This window comes from Megascapheus bottae, chromosome 23 (assembly GCF_031878675.1).
Source record: "Megascapheus bottae isolate mThoBot1 chromosome 23, mThoBot2.hap1, whole genome shotgun sequence".
Lineage (NCBI taxonomy): Eukaryota > Metazoa > Chordata > Mammalia > Rodentia > Geomyidae > Megascapheus > Megascapheus bottae.
In genome coordinates, this window is record NC_143531.1 from 14,728,266 (window position 1) to 14,755,595 (window position 27,330).

Genomic DNA, 27,330 nt, shown 5'->3' on the forward strand with positions numbered 1-27,330 from the left:
CACTGGGATGATCAGAAATAACCAACGTGAGGAAAGGCATGGAAAGTGTAGACATGTAGACATACTCAACCCAACCTTATTATAGACGCTGCCTGCTTCTCAAGCTCTTCTACCAGCTCATATGGTGCTCTTTGGTTGTTGGTTGATGTTACAGATTTACGGCTGGTTTTCACGGCTGTGGTAATGATTTTGTAGTTCTACAGATAATATATTTATTCTTGGGATACATACTAAAATCATTTGGAGTAAAATGCCATAATGGTTGCAACTTGTTTTCCATTTCTTCCAGAAAAAAAGTGGATTCACAAAAATAAGGCAGATATTACAAGTTTTTGAAGAAGCTGGTAAAGTATTGATGAGTATAGTCTCCTCTGTCTATGCTTGAAAAACTTTAAAAACTGGCTGGCAAAAGATCTTCCTTCCATTATTTATTTTTGAATATTTGTATTATCTTTAAGTAGGTATACAAAGGAGTTGCCATTCACCGAACAAAATTAGAACTAAAACGAAGAGGAAATACTAGGAGACAAAAGGTGTCTAAGATGTGTGTGGCCAAATGTCTTCATTGTACAGTGAACAGCCTGAACCCAGCCAGCTTGCCTCTTTGTTTCAACTGCTCTAAATGAGGTATTATATCACAGGTAGCTGAATAAGCTTGCAACACGCACCTGTGTAGTGGGCCAAGCATGCATCCCTCAGAACCCCACATTATAGACATGAAGATACATATGCTTTTACTTCCCAGCTAAAATACAAGTTTGGAAGAAGTTTGGGGGAAAAACTTCCTTTATGAAAGACAACTTACCAAAAACAGTTTACCCTTTCCTGTGAATAATCGAATTGTACAGCTGAACACTCTGTTAGGTCAAGTATCCTAATTGGTTCTGGTGACTTTAACAAAGGGAAAAAGGAAAAGAAAAAAGTCACAAAAAGAAACACAAATTTATCCATCATATCTGTCCTGTACAACTGTTAAATTTCCCGCCCACCAGCAGCACTGCAAAAGGATAGCCTTAGGAATTGATGTCACATGTCCCTGGGTTTGCCAAAAGTCATTCCTAAAATTGAACAGTAGAAAGGCATTGCCTTTACAGGTTTACATTTGGTGGAGGCAGATTTTTAACCCATGGAAGAGAAGTCTCATTTTTTTCTCATATATTTTTTAAAACTTATACTTGGTCAGAGTCTCGATAAATGGGACTACCTAAAAATAAAAACTTTCTGCACAGATAAAAGCATAGTCGCAAAAGTAGAGAGACAGCCAACCAAATGGGAAAAGATATTCACCAATAATACATCTGACAAGTGCTTAATATCCAGTATCTACAGGGAACTCAAAAAACTAATCCCCCCCAAACCCAACAAGAACTAAAGAGAGACTTATCAGAAGAAGAGATTAAAATGGCAGAAAAGCATATGAGAAAATGTTCACCATCCATGGTCATAAAGGAAATGGAAATAAAAACAACCCTAAGATACCACCTTACCCCAACAAGAATGGCCAAGATTTTGAACTCAGACAATAACAGTTGCTGGCGGTGTTGTGGGGAAAAAGGAACCCTACTGCACTGCTGGTGGGAATGCAGACTAGTTCAGCCACTCTGGAAAGCAGTGTGGAGGTTTCTTAAAGTACTGAAAATTGACCTTCCCTACGATCCCGCCATGCCACTTCTGGGCATCTACCCTGAACATCATAACCCAAGATATGATAAGGATATCTGCTCAGCTATGTTCATCTCTGCACTATTCACAATAGCCATGGATGGAAACAATGCAGATGCCCTACTGCAGATGAATGGATACAGAAAATGTGGTATATATACACAATGGAATTCTACATAGCCAACAGACAAGATAAAATAATGGCATTTGCAGGGAAGTGGATGAATCTAGAGTGAATCATGTTGAGTGAGACAAATCAAGACCAAAGGAACAGAAGGCGCATGGTATCCTCAATATGTGGCTATTAGATCCAAAGAGTACAAGAGCGAGGACTCAATATTTGCATACCCAATGCTATGGACATCATATTGGAAATATAAACAAAACTACATAGACATAAAAACCTATGACTCTATAGATATGTTTTATTTCATAAATTAAGATGTATCTATGATATACAAACCCTTAGCCTAATTTTGATTATGTTCTAAAATCTAAGTGCCAGTGATTGTATAGAGACTCCCTTCTTGAACACTTGTTTGTTAAACATGTCATTTGAAATATGATGTAAAAATCAATGTTAATAAATTCTTTAATAAAAAAACAAAAAACTTATACTTGGTCAAAAATCATGTATAAGGAAAGCAAAAAAAAATAAAGTAAAATTGGCATGGTAAAATGGCCATAAGAAATGGACATGTTTAATTAAGGGGTAAATTGTTCAGGATAAAGAGAGAAAGTTAATAAGCTGACTGTCTCTCAAAAGAGTAATTTTCAAAAAAAATATTTTTTTTTCAAAATAAAAATTCCATTCTCCCAAACAGAGCTGAACTTTTTTAGACAACCTAGGACAGAAATTTCTGGGCATCCATATCATCAAAGGAACACATGTCAGAATCAAAAACTCAAAACCATCTTGGTTCACATGTGTCATTCTAGCTATGCAGGAGAATGAGACCTGAGGATTTTGGCCAAGGTGCACAAATCTAAAAGACTCTTCTCTCCAGTCGACTCAGGAAAAGGAGTTCCCAGGAGTTGACTGGAAAAGCATGGCTCAAATGGTAAAGCTCCACCATGAGCAAAAAGCCAATTCAGAACACATGACCCTCAGTTCAGGCCCCAGTACCGGCACAGAGACAAAACAAAACCCCCTTATATCTCTAGTAATTTGGTCTTTCAAGGGGACAAGAGGAAGTTTGTGGGGATAGTAAAGGGGTGCTTTTTTTGGTATTTTTATTGTTGTAAAGGTGATGTACAGAGAGGGGTTACAGTTACCTAATTCCGGTAAACCTTTCTTTTTGACAATGTCATCCCTTCCCATGCTCTCTCCCAGTTTTTCCCTCCCATCCCCACCCACAAGTTGTATAGTACGTTTTCTACAGTGTCTCTTGAATGACACAGCTGCATTTGTTCACTCTTTGTCCCTAGAGAGAGATAATTTTTAAAGGAAAATTCACTAGCATGTTTCTCACCATTTGGTCTTTGAAGTATTTGAGTTCATTTCTGTGTAAAGTGAACCATCTTGTTTTCCAAGTCTGAGGGAAAAATAATAACAACATAAAAGGTACAAAGATAGAAATTCAATGACTGAACTAGATGATGCATTTTCATTTAAAAAATAGTGAACAGTTATATCAAATAAGCCTTAAGATAATTTAGTGTATCATTTCTGACAAGAAAAGTCTTCAAAATGTCTACAAACATTAAAATGATTCTATGAGTAAGCAAGCTCATAATAGAGGTATCATTAGTTTCTTTAAACAAATGAAGAGAAGTGCCGTATCACTCAAATTCTGTTTTACTAACTTTACCATAATAAAGAGGAATGTGTCTTAAGCATCTAAAGTGAGCTACATTTATCCTTGGAAAATATATGTATTTCCCTGAAAACCTATGCATATAAAATTTGTATTTACATACATATATGCGTACGCACAAACAGTTCATCCTTAGATAATGTGAAACATCATTATTTTTATCCTATAGGCAAGCAAATGGAAATTCAGAAGCTTCAAACCACATGATATTCTATCCTGGGGGTAGCAGTGCACCAGTTAAAAAGAAAAAAGAAAAAATAGGATTTAAGAATAAATATACACCAGGCACTGCTGATCATGCCTGTAACCCTAGCTATTCAATAGGCTAAGATCTGAGGATTGGGGTTCGAAGCCAGCCCAGGCAGAAAGTACCCATGAGACTCTTCTCTCCAAGGAAACACTCAAAAATCAGAAGTGGAGCTGTGGATGACAAACAAAAGGAAAATAAAAATGCTCTTTGTACATCAAATTTATAATTATTTTTAAAAAGTGAATATATGTATTGGCCAGACATAGTGACATATGCCTATAATCTCAATACTAGGAAGGCAGATGTAGAAAGATCTTAAGTTTGAGGCCAGAACAGGCTACATAGAGACCCTGTCTCAAAAGAAAAAATATAAAATGCTATGAATGAGCTAGGCCCTGGTGCCTTATGCTTGCAATCCTAGCTACTGAGGAGGCTGAGATCTTGGATCAAGGTTAGAAGCCAGCCCAGCCAGGAAATCACAGTTTTATCTCCAATTAATCACTGAAAACACTAGACGTGGTGCTGTGCCTCAAATGGTAGAGCACTAGCTTTGAGAACAGAGTCTTAGGACAGTGCCCAACTCCAGCAATCAAGCCACCAGGACCAGATCAATAATACAAAATATGTTTAATTGCTATGGATATGAATGTCCCCTGTACTCAGGGGACTTGAATCTAGTAGGAACACAAAGGACTTAATTCCATATTAGATTCAGGCAGGCCACTCCCAAAGAGATGTCAAGTACACTACTTCTAAAGTCACAGACACATGGCATGAAGGATGAATGACTTGTTGAAATGAAATCATACTTGTACAATCACACAAGTGGGAGGGGCAAAACGGACACGTTGGACTTAGAAGGTCCTACGCCCTATTAACTTTGGGATTTACAATATAGTGTTATTGTTGATTTGGGTATGCCTTTGGTAGACATTACATACAACTGTTTTTGTTTTAAAAGACAGAAGAGAAATGTACTAGAGTTCATTTGTTCCCTGTATCCCCAATTCCTTTGGTTAAAAGAATTACATAGTTTCATGAACATTAACAGTAGGCTATGCCCAAGTTATTTTCCAGAATTTGAACTAGTCAGTTATAAACATGAACTCTTGAAACAAGTAAATATTGTAAGTGGGTCAAAATGAGTTGGCAGTTATTTACAAGAAATAGTAAAGATGAGAACTGAATCTACGTGACATGTCCTTTTTCTTTGTGGTTGGCATGAGCCAGTACACACTTCCTTACCTTGACTAGACCTCCCTGCTTGGTGAGGTAGCCTTCCTTTGTACCCAGCTGAAAAAATAAAAGAAGCAAGAATAAAGCTCAGAACAGTTGCAACATGATGTTGGATTTTGCATCACTAGTAATCTTTATTGCAGTGCTGAAGATTTAACCACATCCATGGCAAACAAACATTTAGCCACTGACCTACGTAGCCACCCCAAAACTGGAAGTGCGCCTGTGCAAGTTTTTTTAATATCTGAGTTATTCAAAAGAGATTTTAAATATGCATAAATCACTTCTTTTAACTCACAGATCATTCATTTGTAAGTCAAGACAAGAGTATGGCTGAGCAGTATATGGTGCTGGAGTGCCTTCTCAGGGCACTGCTGCCATGCGTTTTGGATTTAGAGTGACCCAAGAGGTAGGTCTAGCAATTTCAAACCCCTGAAATACCACAAAGAAAATAACAGCAATATTTTAGCACACACATCATTAGCACCTATGACTTAAAAATGAACAGTGTGAGTAGAAATCTGAAAAAGACAAGGACATCAAGATAAGAAATTTGTGATGTCATAAATTTCCGGGGAAACTGACTTCTTGGTAGGATATTTAGCTCTAATATGACATAGTATGCTTTATTGGTAAGTAAAAAAAAGTGAATTAAAACTAGGAAATGACTTGGTTGACATCAAGGTTCTTTTTTATGGGAGTTTCCAGAGTAATTTTTTCCCTAAGTCCAATTCTTTCTACTGAATAAAAAGAGGAACAACTGTACAAAGAAAGCAAGAAATAATATACAACTATTTTAAAATTCTTATAGAATAGAGTTTATACCTGTTACTCTCATCACTACTGAGGCACAGGCAGGAAGATCAACAGTTCATAGCTTGGGCTATGTAACACTACCTTGTCTTAAAAAGAAGAAACATTCAATGGTTTCCCTCATTTGTCATAATCAGTAGAAACCTTGGGCTCCCCTAGCAGAGATTTGCAATAGAGCAAAACCTTGATACAAAAGGCCATATAGTAGGATGCTAAATGAAAGGATCTCTAGGATATAGAAACATAAGCCATATAATGAATGATTGTTGTTCTTAAGGTACTATGTTATCTCTCATCTCTTTTGCTGTCCCTTGGTTATCTCATATTGTTACAGTATCTCACTTTGTTACCTGATATATCGGATATATTTGTATTTGGTTATTTGAAATTAGATAGGTCATGGGGGAAAACAAGATGAGGGGTGGGGTTGGGGGGTGGAAATGGGGACCAAGACATGTGAAAGGGTATCAATGTACCATCTATCTGGCAAATATCATGTAACCCTTCTATTAATTACAATAAAATATATGAAAAAAAGAAGAAACATTCTTATGGCATAAAAGCAAGGATAAACTTACAGATGTTAAGCAATATAATGTTAAGCAATATTGGTTTTTTTTGTTCTCTTGTCTGTAAATTTGCTCAATAAACTTTATGTAGCATGGACTCTCCATGATCTAAAAACTACCAAAACCCTTCTCTCTATTTCAATATTTATATATGTGGGCAGGTGACTCCATCTGATTCTAGAAGTGAGCAAAGAAATAAGTAACAAGGTTTTCTAGAATTAGTTTTAAAAATGGCCTTTTCTATTGAGGGTATGTCATCTTTCAGGTTCATCTCAAGCCTATAAATTAGTTATTATCTGCATCTTATGCTTGATAAAGGACACAGGTGGTGGCCTCAGTCTGACTGATTTTGAGTGCAGATCTTGAGAAGTGTGACAGAGGAGAATTTGAAGTTAAACCTCGAGTGGAGAGGAGAGGGAGTTATAGTGATTGGTGGAGGGTGAAGGGTAAGTAAACAGGAAGGGAAGTAATGAAGGTACTGGTTGACTGAGAAACAAGATGGGATAGACTAAGTTTTCATATTGTCTTAGGTCTTTTATGGTTTGGACTACTTATCACCTTGCTTGCCTACATGTTTCTAGTTCCAATGTCTTCTCCTAACTCAAAATCAAAATATCTTTCTCAATTTCCACATTTATTTAGTTATTTATTTAGTCACAGGACTTGAACTTAAGGCCTGGGCATTGTCTCTGAGCTCTTTCTGCCCAAGGCTAGCACTCTTCCACTTTGATCCACAGCTCCCACTTCTGATTTTTGAGTGATTAATGGGAGATAGGTCTCCTAGATGTTCCTGAATGAACGGTCTAAACCATGAGCTTGTATCTCAGCTTCCTAAGTAGCTAGGATTACTGGCATGAGCCATTGGTGCCATTAGTGATTATTTTTCCAGTATAATGTTTTCTATTCAGAATTCGTTTTTGATATTTCATTCAGTTGTTGTCTTCATCTGCCTATATTTGGAATTCTTATTGAAGGAGTCATTGGCCAACAAGAAAGACACAGCAAGAAGCAGAGCCCCAACAATAAGAAAGGGGAATGTGTGAGGCCCTGGGTTCACAGGTAAGCATAAATGGACGCTGGGGGAAGCTGTAAGCCTCCATGAGTGCTGAAACTAAACAACTGCCCACATCACAAAGACACGCAAAGGTTTCCAGTCATATACTTCAGACAGTGAAGGGAAAAAGGCTGGCAGGCAAGAACTCCCCACTAGTTCCTGTAGTCAAGCTGGGGAGTTCTTCCATGAACAATTGAAATGTTGAAGAAATTATTTTCTTCTCAACGTAAAAAGCTTGTCAAAGAACAACCGTTTAGTCAACTAGGTGAACAAACACATCTGTCGCCATTCTTTCATGAACTTGCTTGGCCATTTAAAGACAGATGTTTAAGTGTTGTTTTATTACTAAAATGTGTGTGTGTGTGTGTGTGTGTGTGTGTGTGTGTGCGCACGCATACGCTGATGAGACTTGAACTCAGGGCTTCTGGCATGATAGGCAAAATGCTCTATAATAAGCCACCTTTCCTAACCCCAGCACTGCATTATTTTTTATTTACTCATATCATTGTAGCCTTCAGATACATTCCTTTCCTAACTTTATATCCCAAGCCAGATTTTTATGCTCACAGATGGACTTTCAACCTTATTGCACCTGATGGCTTTCAGAGAGTGAGAGAGGTTTTTTGCTCGTTTTAGCTGATCAACGTTTGCTTACAGAAGGCGCAGTGGGCACGAGGTCGCTTTCTGTCCTTCCTGTCTGCATGGCTGTGTGAACCCGCACTGATTCATAAATGGAAGGTTCTTCCACTTTTCTTGGATAGGGATGTTTCAGAACAATCAAAGTACCTGAATGAAGATGAAAGTATAAAAATAATTACAGAGGGTCCCTAGAAGAAATATCTGGATATTAACTGGACAACTCAGCTTGGGTTGTGGTCACTTCTTTTCATATATTCACTTATTCATATTCTTAACATCCATGAACTACCAAACATACACTAGACACTTAAGCTGGGCATTGAAACATAAGCCTGAAAGCTTGAAACAGACCATTTTTGGCCTCCTGATGATGGAGGCAGTCATTTAATTGAGCAAGGAGATGAAACCAATTGTGATAATGTGCTGTAGCTGGATGGCAGTGTCTGAGAGCCACAGAAGAACCTTTTTTTTTGTAGAATATTCAGGAACACTTTTATAGAGGAGGTTGTTATTGGGTATAGATCTTGAGCAATCACCAAGGTGGGCTTTATAAAAACCTTGAAAATAAATCTATACGAATGCCCAGATATACACAGACCTATTCTTATTTCTCACCAGTTCCAGAACAAACTTGTGATGGATCGGTGCATCTTAAAAAGTAGACACATGGCCCTCCTTACTCTCTCTACCACTAAACTTAACTAACTGGAACCTTTGCTTTTCTTGAGTGTGAAGACCACAGACAAGCTCATCTGCAAAGGTCTCCACGTCCATCTGCAGGTAGGAATGAGACAGATAAAGCACTCAGCCCAGAGAACTAGGCCCTTGGGTAGGGCGCTCCATTCAGAGGCTTAGAGAATGTTCCACTAGACACTTCCGCTTCTGCAACCTTCCCGCCAAGGATTAGTCAAACAGAAACTAGAAACTTTGGCTACAAAAAAAAAATCAAAATTTAAAGACTTTTTTTTTCATCCTTGCTATGGCTTCTTGATTTTAATTTTACTGTCTTTTCTATGGCAGGCGCATCCAAGATTGTACTAGACAGGGAAGGAGATGCAAATACCACAAATAATTTATGTTGCCCTGTTGTGTGCCAGGCATTTGTTTCAACTGTGGGACTGTTACAGCTTACATTCCAAGGTAGAGACCAGAAAAACAATAGTAGAAAACTTCAGGTGGAGGAACTATTATGAAAGGAATGAATAAAATAGGGTGAGTGGATAATGAGATGAAAGGGCAGGGTGGAGAGAGGATGGTATTTTCCTCAAGTATTCATCTTTGTACAGTTGATTTGAAAGATTGTAGAAAGTATAGATGTTGAATAAAGAGAGAGAAAGAAAAATACCTTCTCATTATTAGAAACTCCTGATACAGATATTTGATGTATACATACACACACACACACACACACACACACAGACACCACTTTATACGGCTAGCATGCATACAATGTCTCATTGTGAAAACTGACCCATATTTTCAGATATGCAGGCCCAGGTCATGTACAGGCATAAAGAAGGCATGTTGCTAAAAGCCAAGCGAGGGTGGAATGAAAATTCTGGGACCCTCCCCTTTGGGATCAGTAGCATGGATATCATAAAAGATGCCTTTGCCATTCTCAGAGGCCCCAGACCCGCCCTTGCACATGGTCTGTGATCTCCTTCGTCAGTTCAGCCATTCCTGAGAACACATCCAGTCATAGAAGAAGGATTCAGTGACAGTTTTACAGTCAGAATGAAAGCAGTGACATATAAATCAAGAGCGGCAGTTGACAGGCTTGGGGGCTCCTCAAACACCATGGCAGTTGCTGTGTGATCCGGGACTGGCTCTGCCAGAAAGAAAGGGAGGATTTTCTCTCCTCCCTGCTCTACCTAGTGCTCAACAGTTATCCTACCGTTGCAGAATGATCCCTGGACACTGACAGAAATCAATGGACTGCCACCAGAGCCCCCCAATACCTACTGAACTTAGCCAGTCCAAGCTTCTGCTCTACTTCTGACTTGTAAAAAGAACTATACTTCACAAGGTCGTGTGAAGCACCAGATTAAAACTTGTTTGTGGAACTATTAAGAATATGGTTGATGTTACTGTTGTTTGATAGAGACTATTTTAAATGCCTTAAATGAAATTCCAATAATTGCATCTTTGGAAATACGGATTTTTAGGTTTCATTAAAAAAATGATATAAACCAGGAGCTGGTGGCTCATGCCTATAATCCTAGCAATGCAGGTGACTGAGACCTGAAAATTGAGGTTCAAGGCCCGTCGAGGCAGGAAATCTGTAAGATTCTTGCTTCCAATTACAAACAAAATGAGGTTCTGAGTTCAAACCCCAGTATTCGCACAGGCAGACAGACAAGACAGACAGACAGACAGGTAGATAACAGATAGATAGATAGATAGATAGATAGATAGATAGATAGATAGATAGATAGATAGAGGTAGCAATTCTATTGGTAATTCTATTAGTATATTCCAAGACAGATTAATGTCTCTTGAACACTTCCACCATAGCAGAGAAGGTTGGAGCCTAAGACTCAAAACAGCATGTACACAGCTCCTAAAAGGATGCTTTAGTTTGAGTATTTGTTTTATGCACTAAAATTTGGGTTTACATTACACAACCATAAGCTGCACTGGCAAGTGTTTGAAGGCAAGAAGTAATCATCTCTCTATATTATTTATTGGTGATTAGTAACACCTGTCTCACTATTGGCACTCAATATATTCTCATTGAATTACAACAAGATCATATCTATTAATTGCTGCCTTCAGGGTCAGAAAGCAAATTTTCCAGCTGACATGATCAATTTTTCTAGTCCCTTCTGTCAACTGCAAGGGGCTATCTAGAGGCTTCTACAAGAATAGTCAAGATCTTTCTCCTTCCTCTTTGTTCCTTTCTTTGCAAATAAACTTTAACCGAGGTTTGTATATACCTAAGGAAGGAACTTTCTAATTTCACTTCCTATTCTCACAGAGACAAGCCGAGGAAGAAGAAGGAAACCAGTTAGCCAAGGTGGAAGAAGATTCTGTTCAAATATCCAAGTCAAGACAGGTTCGTTGTTTTTGGTATGTATGGCACTGGCTCAAAATCTGAGGATACTACAAACATATAACTTATACACATTCACTTTTCCTTAAACTTGCACTTTTGATGTGCTAAGTATTTCAAGCTCTGGCCTTCTATCAAGATGGGATTACTTACCACCAGTGGGCTTTATTAAACAGCAATTATCAGGAAGGGATATGTCTGCATACAAAGGATCATTCTATTTATGGTATGCACCTAATACATTTCAGTCTTTGCAACCTGACATTAAAGTAGGAACTATTTTAATAAGATGATGAAGCTAAAGCTTGGCAGGGTTATATAATTTCTTGGAGGACACAGCATTAGCAAATGGCAGACTGAATGCATTACTCCCAAAGCTTAAACTCCCAGTACCAGGTGTTACTGTATGGATACGTCTACAGCACACATCTGTGGTCTAAGTCTCTGGTACACCACCGTACTCTGCAGTAGATAAGATCACACATGCATGAATCATGTTGGAAGAAATGGTAGAGTCCAGAAGAGGAAAGGAGATGAGAGTATTTGCTTTTTCTCACCGGGACTCAGTTTCTTCATTGGTAAAGGGAGAATAAAATAGCCCTAATACCAACATCCTGCAAATCTTACTAGACACACAGGCTCAAGTGAGGAGAAAGGCATCAGGAAGTTCTGCAGGTAAATTCGTGCCCTGCTTACAGCAAATGTGCCATGTGTACATGAAATGTTTCCTTGCCAGTATCGGCTCTCCTCTGCCTCCCACTTCCCTATACTCTTGCTCATGCAGACTTTAATTGTTATTTTACCTTACTATATATTTCCATAGGCTGTTTGAGGTCCTTTCTGGAGAGACCTAACTAAGTTGGGCTTAGTTACTCGGTGGATTTTTTTCTGATCAACCTTTAGTATTTTAAGATTTAAAACAGTAGGCCGTAGGACTATCAGGAGCAAATCGTACAGTGTGCCATATCCTGTGACGGGAGCATCCTCATCCTATTCCTCGAAGCCCTGTTGAGCTGTGACAATACTGCACTGCCAGCTCTCGGTGGACCCAGCTGAGGGGGAGGAGGGCAAGGTGCATAGATGGAGCCTGCGCCTGGGAACTGAAAGGATCTGCTCTTCATGTCAGCGTGGGCCGTTAGGAGGTGGACACCTTGAGCAGGTATCTGAAAATTGTCCAGTTTTTATTTCCTCATCTGAAAATGAGAATACAGTATGTGTTGTGGGTGGGAAAGAAGATAAAATAATCTGATATACAAAAAAAAAGAAAAGAAAAGAGCCTACGGATGGCCCAGAATTTAGTAAACACCCACGAATGTTGCTTTCCTCACTTCTTCCTTGCCTACTTTTTTCTTTTTCAAATATATTTCATCGATAAACTAAAATAAAAGAAAATAGAAACAACAAAAAGACATTCATTTGGGGCTAACATAAACTGAAGAAGTGGTTACTGTTTGTTGGTTTGGCCAACTTCCAAGCTGCCACTAGTTCTTGGGGAAGTATTACCCAAATTCTTAAAATCAATGTGAACTTCATGAGTTTAAAATGCCACCTGGGCAAAATGGCTGGTGTCAGGAAATGAAATAATAGCTCTAACCATCATCAAAAGGTTGGGAATTTCCATATCAAAACAAAAAAGAGAAGTGGAAATTTGATATTTACGAAAGAACCAGATAGGATCTTAAGAGCAAGAACCAACCATTATAGAGGGTAGTGATGAATATAGCTTTTGATTTGTGCCATATTTTCTTATGTATATTACAAGGTGATTAAAATCACCACACAGTATAAAAAATTGTACATGACAATTTCATTTAAAAAAACTTAAAATGTGAATAAGGGGGTAATTATTATTCTGTTATGTCCAAATTTAATCTTAAAGGTAATTGTTTATTTTCAAAACTATCTATAAAATTTAGCAAACTACAAGAAAGTCCAGTGGAAAAGAAACTCATTTATGGACCAAAAATATTTATACTAAGCTGGGCACAGTAGCTCAAGCCTGTAATCCTAGCTACTCAAAAGGCTGAGATCTGAGGATCAAGATTCAAAGCCAGCCTGGACACAAAAGGACCTGACACTCTTATCTCCAATTAACCTCTGCAAAACGGAAGTGGGGCTTGGCTCAAGGGTAGGGTGGTAGCCTTGAGCTGAAGAGCTCAGGAACAGCACCCAGACCAAGTTCAAGCCCCATGATACACAAAAATAAATTATACTAGGAAAATAGTGCTTAACTATCCAGTCTACTACGCCTAGATTAGAAGTCACAGGCAGATATGAAGGTATATTTTATATAATAATATATTATGACAAAAGACAGGCAAACTCTGAATTTGATCTTCAATGAGTACATGTCTTTGGCAGTTAGAATATAGGAGTTGCTATTGGAGCTGTTGATATACAATTCCCCACTGAAAAGGGCATACCCACCATGACACACCGTGGAAATGAGTAGCAGTTATGCCTCATATCTGGAACATATCAAGAGGAAAAAAAAACAGACAAAATCTTTCTCCTTGAGGAGTTTACATACTAATGTGTGGAGAAAGATATTTTTTAATAAGTGAATTCTACAGTATGTGTATATATAACAAATGGATACACACGTATCTCTAGTCCATGTTTGGGGAATTATTGGGCTTAGTGAATTGGTGTCTTAAGAGTGATCACTACTGTTCATATGGAGAACTTAGCATGGGCATCAATCTCTATGAAGAGTAGAACAAGAAGGGAAAATGCAATGATAGAATGCTTCAAGTTGGCAGGAGGATTAGATCCTGCTTAGGAAACCTTATATGAGAAAACAAACATCCTCTCCATTTAAAGAATAGAGAACAAGAAGAAAAGAGGGAACCACCATTTAAAAATAATTTTCATTCCTTTCACATAAGGCCATATAGGATGTCGCTAAATGAAAGGACCTCCAGAATATAGAAACAAAAGCCATATAATGAGTGATTGTTGTCTTTAATGTACTATGTTATCTCTCATCTCTTTTGCTGTCCCTTGGTTATCTCATATTGTTACAGTATTTCACCTTGTTATCGGATATATTATATATATGCTTGATTGGTAATTTGAAATTAGATAGGATAGGGAAGGGGGGAAAACAACATGAGCAGCGGTGGGTGGGGGGGAGGGAAATGGGGACCAAGACATGAGAAAGGGTATCAATGTTTGTGAAGTAATGCACCTTCTATCTGGTGATTATAATGTAACCCTTCTATTAATTGCAATAAAATATATGAAAAAATAATATTCATTCCTTTCGTGGGTGCTTTTGCTTCTCTTGAGGGCAAAGACTTCCTTATGGCCCAGAACCAAGGATTTTAACAGAATCAGGAGGTTTGGGTTATCTGAGTATCAGCTCTATTGTCTTCAGAGCTAAATGCCATGCCTGCCAGGTGCTGCAAGTTTCTCTTTAATAAACGTACATTCTGGGAACTGCAAGGAGAGTCTGAGGTATGAACGGCTGACAGGCATGCACAGGAACACTCACTCTGCTTTAGTCCTCATTCTGGGAACTTGGAGGTGAGTGCTCTGAGAGGGCCTCATCCACCTGTAGACTCATGATTTTTCCTGGTGATTTCAATCAAACATATTACATAAGCAGAAATTGTGTTTCATCTTATAATGCACAAGAAAGAAAGAAAGCCTCACAGGATTAATCTGAGGGCTGATATCAGAAGTGGATTCTCTCTCTCTCTCTCTCTCTCTCTCTCTCTCTCTCTCTCTCTCTCTCTCTCTCTCTCTCTCTCTCTCTCTCTCTTTCTTTCTTGCCAGTCCTGGGGCTTGAGTTCAGGGCCTGGATTCTGTGTCTGATCTTCTTTGTGCTCAAGACTAGCACTCTACCACTTGAGCTACAGCACCACTTTTGTTTTTTTCTGAGTAGTTTATTCGAGATAAAAGTCTCAAAGACAGGAGTAGATTCTCAAATATAAGAAGAAAAAGACCTGATTTTAGACTGTGATCTTCCAGTTTCCAGAACTGGCCATTCTCTGTAGGCAACAGTGGTGACTCTGTGACTTTTGAGGGCCTTCTGGGCTTACATTGGGACTACAGCCCACTTATCTCGTTTTCTGGGGCCTGTAATTCCACAGGAGGCAGACCGGAACACTCATTGTCATGAGTTTTACCCCTGGTCTCCAGCCTCATCATCTTGTCTTCATCTGGCCAGGTCAGATAAGAGGGATGGAGTTTCCAGAATCTTACTCAAGGGCTTAAAGCCAGTAAGTCATGTACATCTCCATCAGCATGAAGGGCTGGTAGCAAGAATTCAGTTGACAGTGAATTCACAGTTAGCTAATGAATGAAAGGAGGAAAGGCAGTGAGGAGGATAGGAATCTTATTTTCCTGAGTTTCATTATAATGAAAATAGTCTTGCAGTATTCATGTATTGCAAGTTTTAACTTAGGAAAAACTACTATAGGAATCGTGGTTAGAAAGCCATATAATGCTTAATGCATTGGTCACAAGCTTCCTTTAGACAGAACAATTTAGCCAAAATGATAATAATCAAAATAGTTTTGGGGAGGCTGAGCACTGTCCCAAATGCAGATTGAAATACCTTTACTTTGGAACAATCTATGTGATCCTATTGGTGAGTGAATGGATAGGTGGGAAAGGCTCAGTCAGAATGCATTTATTCAACTGCAAAGCACTTTAAAATCTGCCCAGTCCATCCTCTCAACTTAGAGAAGATCCTGGAAGGATCACAGAGAATGATAAAGAGTACAAAAAAAAAGTCTAGAAACAGTGTTTTAAAAAAGGGAGAGGGTAGGTGGGAATTTGGCCTCATGGTAGAGTGCTTGCCTAGCACAAAGACCCGGGTCTGATTCCTTGGTACCACATACATAGAAAAAGCCAGAAGTGGTGCTGTGGCTCAAGTGATGATAGAGCACTAGCCTTGAGAAAGCCCAAGGACAGTGCTCAGGCCCTGAATTTAAGCCCAGGACTGGCAAAAAAAAAAGAAGAAGAAGAAGCTTTGCTTGGAGAGTTAAGAATGACAGAAAGATAACTGCAGTGCTTTTTGCAGGCTTCAGAGTTCTACTAATCATCATCCATCCATCCATCCATCTACCCAAAGAACCTGCCCTGGGTTCAAATTCTGACAGATAAGGAGAAGGATGAAAAGAAGTAGTAAAAATGAAGCTCTGGGTTCAGAAATTCTCTCTCCACTTTCAGTGACCAAGAACTAAATAAAACTAAGTATAGGGTTGGATACAAGTAATAAATTTACCTTTGAAGATGTCTGAGGAGCTGAAACGTTTATTAAAGCCACGGTAGCAATGGAAATAAACATCTCCCCACTAGACACCCATGCATAAGAACAATAGCAAGCTAAGTGGGGAAGTAAGTTTTTGGGCTGACTGGGAGACTTTCGACCAGAATCAAAAAAGATCACCACTGAGAATATTCTACCACAAGCCTAGGAAAGTCAGTATTAAGAGAACTAACTAGTTTTTGGTTTCTATTGAGTATGTATGTGCTTTTAAATCAGTACTAGATGCTGCATGATTCTGATTAGGGTCTATCCAGGTCACATAAGCAACAGCAAAGGCAGAAGAGGATCTTGGCATCTCTTGCCTCCACAGTGATTAACAGAAAGGCCACTGCCAAGTTTACCAGGAAAAAAAGTCTGTACAATTCATGGTGACAGGCTGTACTTTTGACTATTAAGTTTCACAGGTTCTTGGAATTTCTGAGCCTTTGATGAACTGAGATTTATTTCTCACCAATTAGGACAAAACAAGTTACTGTTCTGTACCACAAATATAGAGGTGACTTTGTGCTGACTTTTGTTTAGACAAGATAGACAATTCTAGTACCAGGATAGTGTGTGCTATAGTTTGGATTTAGAGGGCGCTACCCTCATGAATATATTAATTTTGTTAGCTTAATGGATTAATGGCTAATTGAGAAATGGATTATATCAAGAATGAGTTTTTGGCAAAAAGCTCTTTTGGCTATATAGCTCATCATGTGAAAGGCCAGATCCACAAGAAGTCACCCTCTTCCGAGCAAATGTGGATACCATACTCAGACTTAAAGAACCATGAGCTATATAACTTTTTTTTTAAGTAAGTCAACCAGTGCCAGGCATTCAGTTATATTGGCAGAAAACAGACTAGGATATCTTACCTGTCTCACTTCCAACCAAAGGTTGATTTGCAAAATGCTTGATAAAATCTTTTAAAGATGAGTATTCATTAAAGCCAAATTTAAATGAATATCCAGTGTATTCAACATGGAAGTGTTTGACTGAGTCTTTGGCTCTAAAAGGGAAAAAGGAAGCATTGAATGTTAGTTAACAAATGAGTATCTTCTTTATTTTTTTTTCTAGTCCTGGGACTTGAACTCAGGGCCTGAATGCTGTCCTTGGGCTTTCTCAAAGCTAATGCTCTACCACTTGAGCCACAGTACCACTTAATGACTTCTTCTGTGTATATGGTGTGGAAAATGGAACCTGGGTCTTTATGCATGCTAGGCAAGCATTCTTACCACTAGGCCCAACTCCCGGCCCCAAAGGAGTATCTTCTTTTTTTTGCCAGTCCTGGGCTGAGGTTCAGGGCCTGAGCACTGTCCTTGGACTTTCTCAAGGCCAGAGCTCTACCACTTGAGCCTCCACACCAGTTCTGGCTTTTTTCTATGTATGTGGTACCGAGGAATCGAACCCAGGTCTTCGTGCATGCTAGGCAAGCACTCTACCACTAGGCCAAACTCCCAGCCCCGAGTATTTTCTTTTTGTTTTTTGTTTTGTTTTGTTTTGTTTTGTTTTTTTTGCCAGTCCTGGGCTTGAGCTCAGGGCCTGAGCACTGTCCTTGGACTTTCTCAAGGCTAGAGCTCTACCACTTGAGCCTCAGCACCACTTCTGGCTTTTTTTTCTATGTATGTGGTACCGAGGAATTGAACCTGGGTCTTCAGGCATGCTAGGCAAGCACTTTAACCACTAGGCCAAACTCCCGGCCGAGTATTTTCTTTTTGAAGGCAAAACGTAGTCATAGATATTAGCATCACCATTAACCTTTCCTAGGAACCAAGAATATGCAATCATTGGAATCACTGTAGTTTTAAAGAACATCATTAATGGCAGAGCATGTGCCTTTCAATTTCTTGCTCTACTAAAAGGCCCGAGATAACTTTCGCTTACTTTTCTCAGACATAGTGCAATCATCTTTGAATATTAACCCTCTTGCAGGACATGAGTTCCAAAGGGCAGCAAACAGAAATGGCACATGCCAACCTCTCCATCTTCCCCTCTCTGCTTTGTGCTCTTCCCTGACTTGTTTGGGAGTTAGACTTTTGCTTCTGTCAATTAGTCATGCATGGGTGCCCAGATCTTTTCCTCTCAAGTCTGTTTTACTATCTACTGAATAAAAGACCAAATTTCTCCTGTTGCCATTTTCCTATTTCATTTTTGTTTGTTTTCTTGCTGGCACTAGAGCTTGAACTCAGGGCCTTGAACTTTGGCTCAGCTTTTATACTCAAGTCTGGCTGAGCCACACTTCCATTTCTGACATTTTACTGGCTAAGTGGAAATAGTATTTTGTCTGTCTGGGCTTGCTTTGAACCAAGATCTTCACAGCTAAGTCTCTTTAGTAGCAAGGACGATAGGCAGGAGCCACCGACACCCTTCTTTCCACTTCAGTTTTGAAATGAAATAGAATATAATATTAAATCCCTCTTTGTACTTTATTTGTCCCCATCCTATCTTCTGAACCACATATCCCACTCTGCAGCCCACACTGCAACGCTCATTTGCATCAGGGTCACCTATACAACCTATAAACACCCACCTATCCGCTGATTCAGTTGTTGGAGCAGAGGATTTATAGTCTAACGTCCCCAGTTGATGCTGCTGGTCTACGGATCGTGCCTTCAGATTCCCTGTCCTGGACCTACTCTAGTTTCTGCCTCTGCAACTTAGCTTCTACTGTTCCTTTCACATGCAATGCCTTCCTCCTTCTCCGTTGGGACAAATCCCAGCTACCCACCCACCTTGACTTTAAATATCTCCTCCTCCTTATGTTGAGTGTTTTGCCTCTTCTGAACCACTCAAACATTGCTTTTATGTTATCTACTATGCTCTGCTTTATAGTATTTTGGGGGTGCTGTTGGCCCTTTGAGAGTGTACTTCCTGAAAAAAAGTCTTTGCAGTCTTTGTGACTGACACAGAGTGAATGTCTGAAATATTTACTCTTAAAGGAATGAATGAATAATTGAGTATATACAATCATCCTGCAGAACTGGACTATGGCTCATGCCACTTCTGGTAGCTTTTAAAATAGAATTCCTAAGCACATATAATGGAAGCAATGACTCATATTTTAATGTTTCATGAAGATGAAATATATATGTCATCGATTCACGAGGAGATTATTCCCTAACCAGTGAGAAGAAACATGTATACATGAATAAATAATTAAAATATTTGATTCAATATTCCCACATGTGACTTTCACAAGATCCATTCAATAAAGCACTGTAGTCCATCATCCAATGGACTTTCAACAGTGCTGCTGTCAGTCAGAGAAAGCAGAGGTCTCACTGCCACTCAACTCAAGCCCCAACCTATTTATTACTTACAAAATGGATTAAAAAATGTGAATGCATGAAAAATACTTGCATTTTTTTTTCTGTTAGAACTCCCCAAATGCGCTGGGAGCATATCCTAGTGGTAGAGTGCTTGCCTAGCATGCACAAAGCCCTGGGTTCAATTCGTTGGTACTACATACACAGAAAAAGCTGGAAGTGGTGTTGTGGCTCAAGTGATAGATCATTGGCCTTGAGAGAGCCCAAGAACAGTGCCACGGTTTTGAGTTCAAGCCCCAGGACTGGCAAAACCAACCAAACAAACTCCCCAACTTTTTTCATCATCCACTATTTCCCCTCTCCTTTTCAAGGGGGCCTGCAGATTCATTGTGGGCAATGAAAGGGATGACAGAGCATTCCAGGATGGAGTACCCACACTGTGTTCCAATTATTCAGGCAAACCCTATGCTAGATAAAGTTAGCAGGAGAGTTTGTAGAACACCAAGTCCCCAAAGTAATTTATCTTAATATGTGAAGATTATATTTGTAGGCCTGCCCTCATCACATGAGCTCTGTGGAACTGGGAATTCTCCCTGTTCACGGAAGAAGAAATCAAAGAGATGTGATTTGGCTGTCTTGGGAAATGTGATTTGGCTTTGGCAGTGGTGCCATGTGACCTGGAACTTCAGAAGTCTCCATGAGGAGACACTGATCCCTGGATGACAGCTGAAAGGGAAATGGGGACTACTTCGTTATTCAGCAACAAGGGAATAAAGAAAAATGCAAGGTGCAAAGAAGAGGGTCTTGAACTCCTGTTAGGAGCCACAGCACTCACTGGACCAGGTCTCAGGGATTTGAATTCTGTTATTATTCCTAATGCTGATTTATTAGATGCCAGATGGCTCATCCTTTGGTTTTCATGCTCATAAGTCAAATAAGAAGCAGAAGATGAAAACATTCTCTAAATCTCTTCCAGTTCTCTTTAAACAACAGCAACAACTTGTTAGTGAGTGAAATCCTTTAGCCTGCTAGCCCAACAAGGAATCAGGGAGTTTTTATCTGGCAATCTGAGGGACGGTAAAGTTAAATGTGGGAATGGACTCTAAAATACCCTACCTGACAGAAAGAGAGTACTTCCCAGTGTGCTCAGTGCTGTCCCTCAAAAGGTAGCTTCCGTCACGCCCATTGGAGAGGAGAAGAGCCTCAGCAGCATGGCGTGTGAGGTTGCCATGATACCACCTGAAAAAACAGGAAAGCACTTTTACTAACATGACTCTTCCCTTGGTGGGGTTTCCTTTCAGACATTACCCAGGAATATTCCCCTTTGTGACTAAGGCAAAGACCACACTGTCAGTCCCAAGGTCCTAGTAGGGAATCCTCTGGGTGAAGTCAAAGAGGAGAACAGAGAGGATTGGCAAATGGTAGTGTCAAAGTTATGGCTGAACTCCACCATGAAAACTCACATCGAAAGTCCTCACCCCCAGGACTGTAAAATGAGACCTTGTTTGGAGACAATGCCTTTATCAAGTTTAAAAGGGTGGGCTCAATCCAGGATGACCATTATCTATCCTCTTGTAAAGGGAAAAATTAGACTCCCTACAATTCGACTCCCTACACAGGAAGAAAACCATGTGGATGTGAAGACGGTCACCACAAAGCCAAAGAGAGGCCTTGGAGGTTCCTCTGGTCGCTTCTCACGAAGGACTATGTTTTTTTCATTGGCTTTCTGGTCTCCAGGAGGATGAGACAATAGATTTCCCATTGGTTAAGCCACCTACTGTGTGACATTTTGTACAGCATCTCAGCACACTGAGAGTGTTGCTTTCTAGGTTGAAAAGGGTTTAAAAGTCCAATTCAAAATAGCCATATGATCAGGCTTTGAAGCCAGGTGATGGTGGCTCATCCTAGCTACTCAGGAGGCTGAGATCTTAGGATCATGGTTCGGAGGCAGCCTTGGCAGAAAAGTCTGCGAAATGCCTGACTTGGATATGTAGCTCACGTGATAAACCAAAAAGCTGAGCCTGTTACTGGCACAACATATAATGAAAGAAATAAAAAGCTGTGATCAAAATGTTCAGTTTATTTTAGTCTCTTACACTCTCCTTTGCACGTTTAGGACTATTTCATGGGGCCACCACTGCACTATCAGACTAAAATACAGGGTCATGGGTACGCTGACTTCCTTCCTAGCTGCAAGGAATCTGATATTTCCTAGTGAACACAGACAGGCCCACCAAATGCTACACCAAACTGACTAATATGGAAAGAGCTCGTGTGTGTGTGTGTGTGTGTGTGTGTGTGTAAGAGAGAGTGAGAGGGAGAGAATTTGGGTGAAGATATTTATGTTTTACAGAAGGTATGTTTAAAATATCTGGGCAATTTAATAGGAGACATAGTGAAAATAAAGGGCTTCAGTTTCCCTGTTTCTCCAGAAGACAATGATCATCGCTTTCCTTCATTTCCCATTGAGAGGTAGCCTGTCCATCCAGGGGCTGACCCCTCACTTCTAATTTTATGGGCATTCTAAGAACATTAATTCAAGGAGCTTAATTCTAAAATGAATTGGGACTTCTTTATTCTTTCTTCCTTCTATTAACAAGTATTTTACAAGATTCTGAAGCATGTCCCTGTAGTGTATTTCCTCTTTGGGGGCAAAAATAATCTTTATTTTGTAGTAGAAATATAGTCCATGAATTAAAGGTGAGTGAAAATTCAGCTAAAGAAAAAACTAGGAGGAAAGAATTCTGTAGGAATGAGAGATCAGGATAGACTTGTTCTTAGAGTCTGAGGAATGAGGCCAGAAGTTCTGGAAGATAGAAAGATAGCGTCACGTATTCCAGCCACAGAGTTTCATGAAGAGTCCTTAACTTCTCCCATATTTGTTTGTCTGTTTGTTTTTACCCCCTATGTATAAAATGTCATCTCACCTAAGTTGAGCTGACAAACTGCACCTCAGTTCTAAGATCAGTGATTGACTTCCTGCCTGAAACATGCCTGTGTCCCTCTCCACTCCAGTCTGTGCTCAGAATGCCTGCAGGTATATTCTGGCCCTGCAGACATTTCTTCCTACACATGCCCATATCCCCATGCCACCTTGCACAATGTCCTTCAAGAGCTAGGAATGCAGTGGAGCATCTCCACCCAGGAAAATAAAACAAAACTTGTGGGACAGATTTCCACTTGTAACAGAAAGAAGCCACCCACAGGAGGAACAAAACAACACAACTGAGGAGGAAACTCCCTTGAGCCCAGGTGCACTAGATACATGCAATCTGCTGGCCACCAAGAGTCACCACCCACTTCTAGAATCCAGGATTACAGAAATGAGCATGCGCACAGAGGAGAAACAAGCTTTTCTCAGTGTGATACTCCATACACTTTGTACTTTTTTCCTTATACTTTCTAATTCTCTCAGCCTACTTAATTTTTTTCCTTGTCCAGAAAAGTGAATTCATTTACAACATTTACTAAAAGTCTCCTTGAGTAGGATGTTGGGGGGTTCTGTGTACACAAGTCGTAAGTACAGAATACAAAGCCCGGTATGAGAAAGCCAGTTGGTTGAGTAATCACAGAACTTCCTTTTCTGCCCTAAGCACTAAGAAGTTGTACTCACTGAATAAGAAGAGAGAAGTTTAAAAACTAAGAAGAACTAAACATGCTCTGCATAGGAAAGTTAGCCGACCTGTAAACTCCATGTGCGGCTACAGCACCTTCCTCACGTTTCCCATCTGTTCATGGGTGCAAAGACCAAAGCCAGTGCTCCCTGAGTGGCAAGCAGTCAGACATGGCCAGTAGTAGAAGGCAGGTTTCTGAGCTGGGGTCAGCTCTTAGATGGTCTCATAGTTCTGCTGCTAGGATGTCTGTTGGTGATCTGAGCTGCATCTATATCACACATCACTGAGCATGAGGATGGGAAAGGAATTGACATATAGCCTGTGATAGTACAGTGTGGTGGGTGGACAATAGATAACCAGTTGCGGCAGAAAGGCTGCCTGGCTTGGGGAGTAAGGATATGCATTGGACCCAGATATGCTGGGCCTTCAAGTAACCTAATTTCTCTGCTTTTGAGTCTCCTGTATAAAGCTGGACCATGTATGTGTTTTTGGAAGATCAGAGCAGTTCATGCAGCAGAGATCCATGAGAGGAGGCACTTATCCTCCAGGCCAGAAAGGTGTGAACAGAAGGCCATCTTGCCAGCCCTCTGCTTACTGCGACAGAACTAATACAAGCCTCATTCTTTCGAAGAGTTTGAAATGGCAGTCCCAGCCATTTGTTAGCTGGACCTTTAAATACATGTATAAAAAGTTCTTCAATCGGGGCCGGGAGTTTGGCCTAGTGGTTAAAGTGCTTGCCTAGCATGCATGAAGACCTGGGTTCGATTCCTCGGCACCACATGCATAGAAAAAAGCCAGAAATGGTGCTGAGGCTCAAGTGGTAGAGCTCTAGCCTTGAGAAAGTCCAAGGACAGTGCTCAGGCCCTGAGCTCAAGCCCAGGACTGGAAAAAAAAAAAAAAAGTTCCTCAATCTTTGATCTACTACAATCTCTTTTTACACATGTGAACATTAAGAGACAAAAAAAAAAGTGATCAGTCTCATACTTGAGGGAAGGCATCAGTAGAAATCATAAATATTTAATTTAAAAATAGCCAAAATCATTTTCATCATGTCTCTTTTGTGTCTGTAGCTACATAATATAACTATACTGTTCCCAGGCTGTCTTGGGTATAACACTTCCTTTGGTTATCCCCAAAGGATTGCTGGGATTTTGAGTAATTAGCAGTTCTGTGCCAGTTTGTAATTTATGTAATGTCTCTAGTGTTTGTTTTTCTGGCCCTTCCCTTCAATGGTTTTTGTTTGTATTTGGGGTCTTAATTCTATTACCTATAGCTATGCAATAGTACCTTTATATGGGTCTGTAGGGGGCCTCTTGTCTGAAGCTAGAAAAGCACTGATGGAGGCATAAACTGTAAGGAGAGTTGCTGAGGGCTTTTCCTGGCAGCTGGATGCTAAAACTCAAGGGAATCTTAGAAAAGAACACAACAGCCTTTCTTGTCTTTTGCATCCCAAGCTGGTTCTGGGGAAGGAAGCCATGCCTGTTCTAGTAGTGCTGGGTCACAGTTACAGAAAGCTCTGTTCGTCTTCACCCTCCTCTTTGCTGACATCTTCACTTATCATCATTTCTAGTTGCCATGCCAACTGTATCTCTCTTCCTGTTTTCTGCTCCCATGGTCCAGCTCTAACCTGTAACTGGGTACTCAACAGGAATCTTTACATGAACATCTGCTCCTGAAGCATAATTCCTCCACACTGTCCCTATCTGTATTACAGGAGAGATTTTCCCTGTCCTCAATGGCTGTCTCATAGCTTCCAACTCTAGTATAGCTGGATGCAAAGGATCTCAGGGTAGTGAGATAACTCATCTCCTGTTACTTTGGATTGTACCCCCCTCCCTCCCCCTATGGACTGGCTCAGGTTCTGTTACAAACAGCACCAAAGATGGCTGCACTGTGCCATAGGCAGGTCTTCCAAGCACTATAGGGTGCTAGGAGCTGTCTGAAGACTGACCTTTGGCAGCAAAGCCCAAGGCTAAAGGGTCCCTTCCCCTTCCTGGTGGGAGGGGGAGAGGGTGAAGTGCTGCATAGCAGGGATAAGCAAGGTCTCTCCCTACCCTCTATCACTCTTTCAGCTTGTGCAGCCTGAACATCCCGGGCATGAATATCTTCCGTAAAGGATCAAGGTTTGACCAGCCAGAGCTGCTCACTCCTGGCCACACCCTCCCTGCTTCACATGGCACCAATGTGAAGCCAAGCTACCAACATGGTTTTACTTCTAATTTCTTTTGGACACACTGATGCATCCAGGATGTAAGAGATGGCCTTGGGATGACCTGCTTTCTTTCCTCCTTCCCTCTCTCCATTCCTTTAAATGAGGCAACTCATTTGACTTGTTTCATTTTAGAGACTAATGGTACTGAGTGATAGATTGGCTGTGTGTAATTCGTGGTACAGGGTTTACACACCCCTGAGCCTGAAGGAGGAAAGAAACCAAACAACCAGTACCTTCTGAAATTGAACCACTAAATTATCTGTCAATATCTATAAAAGATATGAACATGAGCACTTCAGCGATTTAAATAACTTATTAAAGTCATATAGAAGTAAACCATGAAGACACAGAGCAGCGAGGCTGACACCTGTAATCCTAGCTACCAAAGCCAAGATTTGAAATCCAGTCACAGGTTATCTTTCATGGATGTGTGAGGCTTTCACAGCTGGTAAGTGCTATTTTCATCTTGTTTGTTGTTTTTGTTTCAACTGCATTTTGTTTTGTCTTTTCTTTTATGGCACTGGAAATTGAACCCAGGATTACTGCATTTGCTAGGCAAGTGCTTTGCCATTGAGCTAGATCCCAGCCCTGTGTTCAGCTTCTGTAAGGTGATAACAGGTCCCACGTCATTGGATTGTGAACAGTTAAGGATCCAGTCCAAAGATCTAGCCGCTTTATGCTAACTTGGAAACACTGTTGTTAACCCAGCCTTGTAGGGGATGTTTACATTGAAGGGTTGCTATCTCTAGGAAATTCCCTTCTTCTCTTGTGTAATCTTGATTCTTTTATTAAAAATCCTCATGGGTTGTGTCACTAAGATCTTTTCTTCAGAGCAAGACTCTGATGGTGCCACATACCTAAACCTATGTCTGGACACAAGTTCCATCCTGTTCCTGCACTGTTGGTATTTAAAGGTTCAAAGCTGTTCCTGAAGAAAAGTGTACCCACAGCAACTCATAAACGCAGTGCCAGACTGCTCCAGAAACTTCCTCATTCTCTCTTTTGAAAAAGTCCCTCTCACTGCAGAGCAGGTTCTGTGTATATGGTACCAGCAATACCACCTCCGGGTCAACTCTTCCCCAACCAGAGCAACATCAGAGAAACCAGGCTACATGGACTCAAATGCCCCAGCTCTGTCCCCATTCTCAAAGACTGTCCAGCAGTGAATTGTGGCCACATGTTCTCCATTTACCTGGAAAAGTCTTCAACAGCCCTTTTTTACAATGAATTACCTCCCTCCCCCCGCCCTCAAAGAAGATACAAATGAATCAAGCGGCCAGGCTGGAGGATCAGGATAGAAAAGAGAAGATCAGGATGGGAAGGGGCCGACTGTAAGCACAGATGGAAGTGAGCGGCCCGAGTTACAGCCATCCAAGAAGCATTCTGTCAAGGAGATCAGCTTTCTTACCCCAAGTCCTGAAGCAGCTCACCGTCCCCATCCGATCTGCTCCACAAATCTGAGGGATCCGGATCATTCATCTTCCTGTCCAGAAGTTCTGCTCTGCCCATTCGCGCCCTTCAAAGTCGTTTGGCTGGGCCCCTGGCAGATGCAGTGGGAGGAGAAGGAGAGGTGGACTCAGCCACTCCTCACGCTCTGCTCTCGGGTCTGCCTCCTAGGGCAAACAGGAGCCTGCTAGGGCGGTGAGTCTCCAGCCAGCGAGGAAATGAAACTGATTACCCCGCCCCCTGAGAGCCACCCTGGCCCCCGGCACTGGCCGGAGCCTGCTGTCAATCAGGAGGTATGCAAATGAAGGCAGGCTCCTCTGACACCCGCGGAGCATCACCTGCAAGCAGTTTCGGTCTAGGGACTCCATGCACCTGTGATCCCATTATTGGTTCCACTCTTCCAAGGAGTCCAAACCATGGCTGTTCTGCTGTTCCCA

At 40.6% G+C, this 27,330-nt stretch overlaps 1 protein-coding gene across 1 annotated transcript in view; it reads right to left on the bottom strand.

The window, feature by feature from the left end:
- The window catches only part of Dapp1 (dual adaptor of phosphotyrosine and 3-phosphoinositides 1), a 30,716-nt gene extending 3,729 nt beyond the window's left edge, over positions 1 to 26,987 (bottom strand). Inside the window, exons 1-7 of the mRNA XM_090356766.1 lie at positions 26,856 to 26,987; positions 20,738 to 20,860; positions 17,231 to 17,364; positions 8,057 to 8,187; positions 4,975 to 5,022; positions 3,135 to 3,197; positions 806 to 891 (exon numbers count right to left, since the gene is read on the bottom strand). Of these exons, the coding sequence (XP_090212892.1) occupies positions 806 to 891; positions 3,135 to 3,197; positions 4,975 to 5,022; positions 8,057 to 8,187; positions 17,231 to 17,364; positions 20,738 to 20,860; positions 26,856 to 26,956 (686 nt within the window). The 5' untranslated portion in view covers positions 26,957 to 26,987. The remainder of the gene's footprint in view (positions 1 to 805; positions 892 to 3,134; positions 3,198 to 4,974; positions 5,023 to 8,056; positions 8,188 to 17,230; positions 17,365 to 20,737; positions 20,861 to 26,855) is intronic.
- Positions 26,988 to 27,330: the final 343 nt, after the last annotated feature.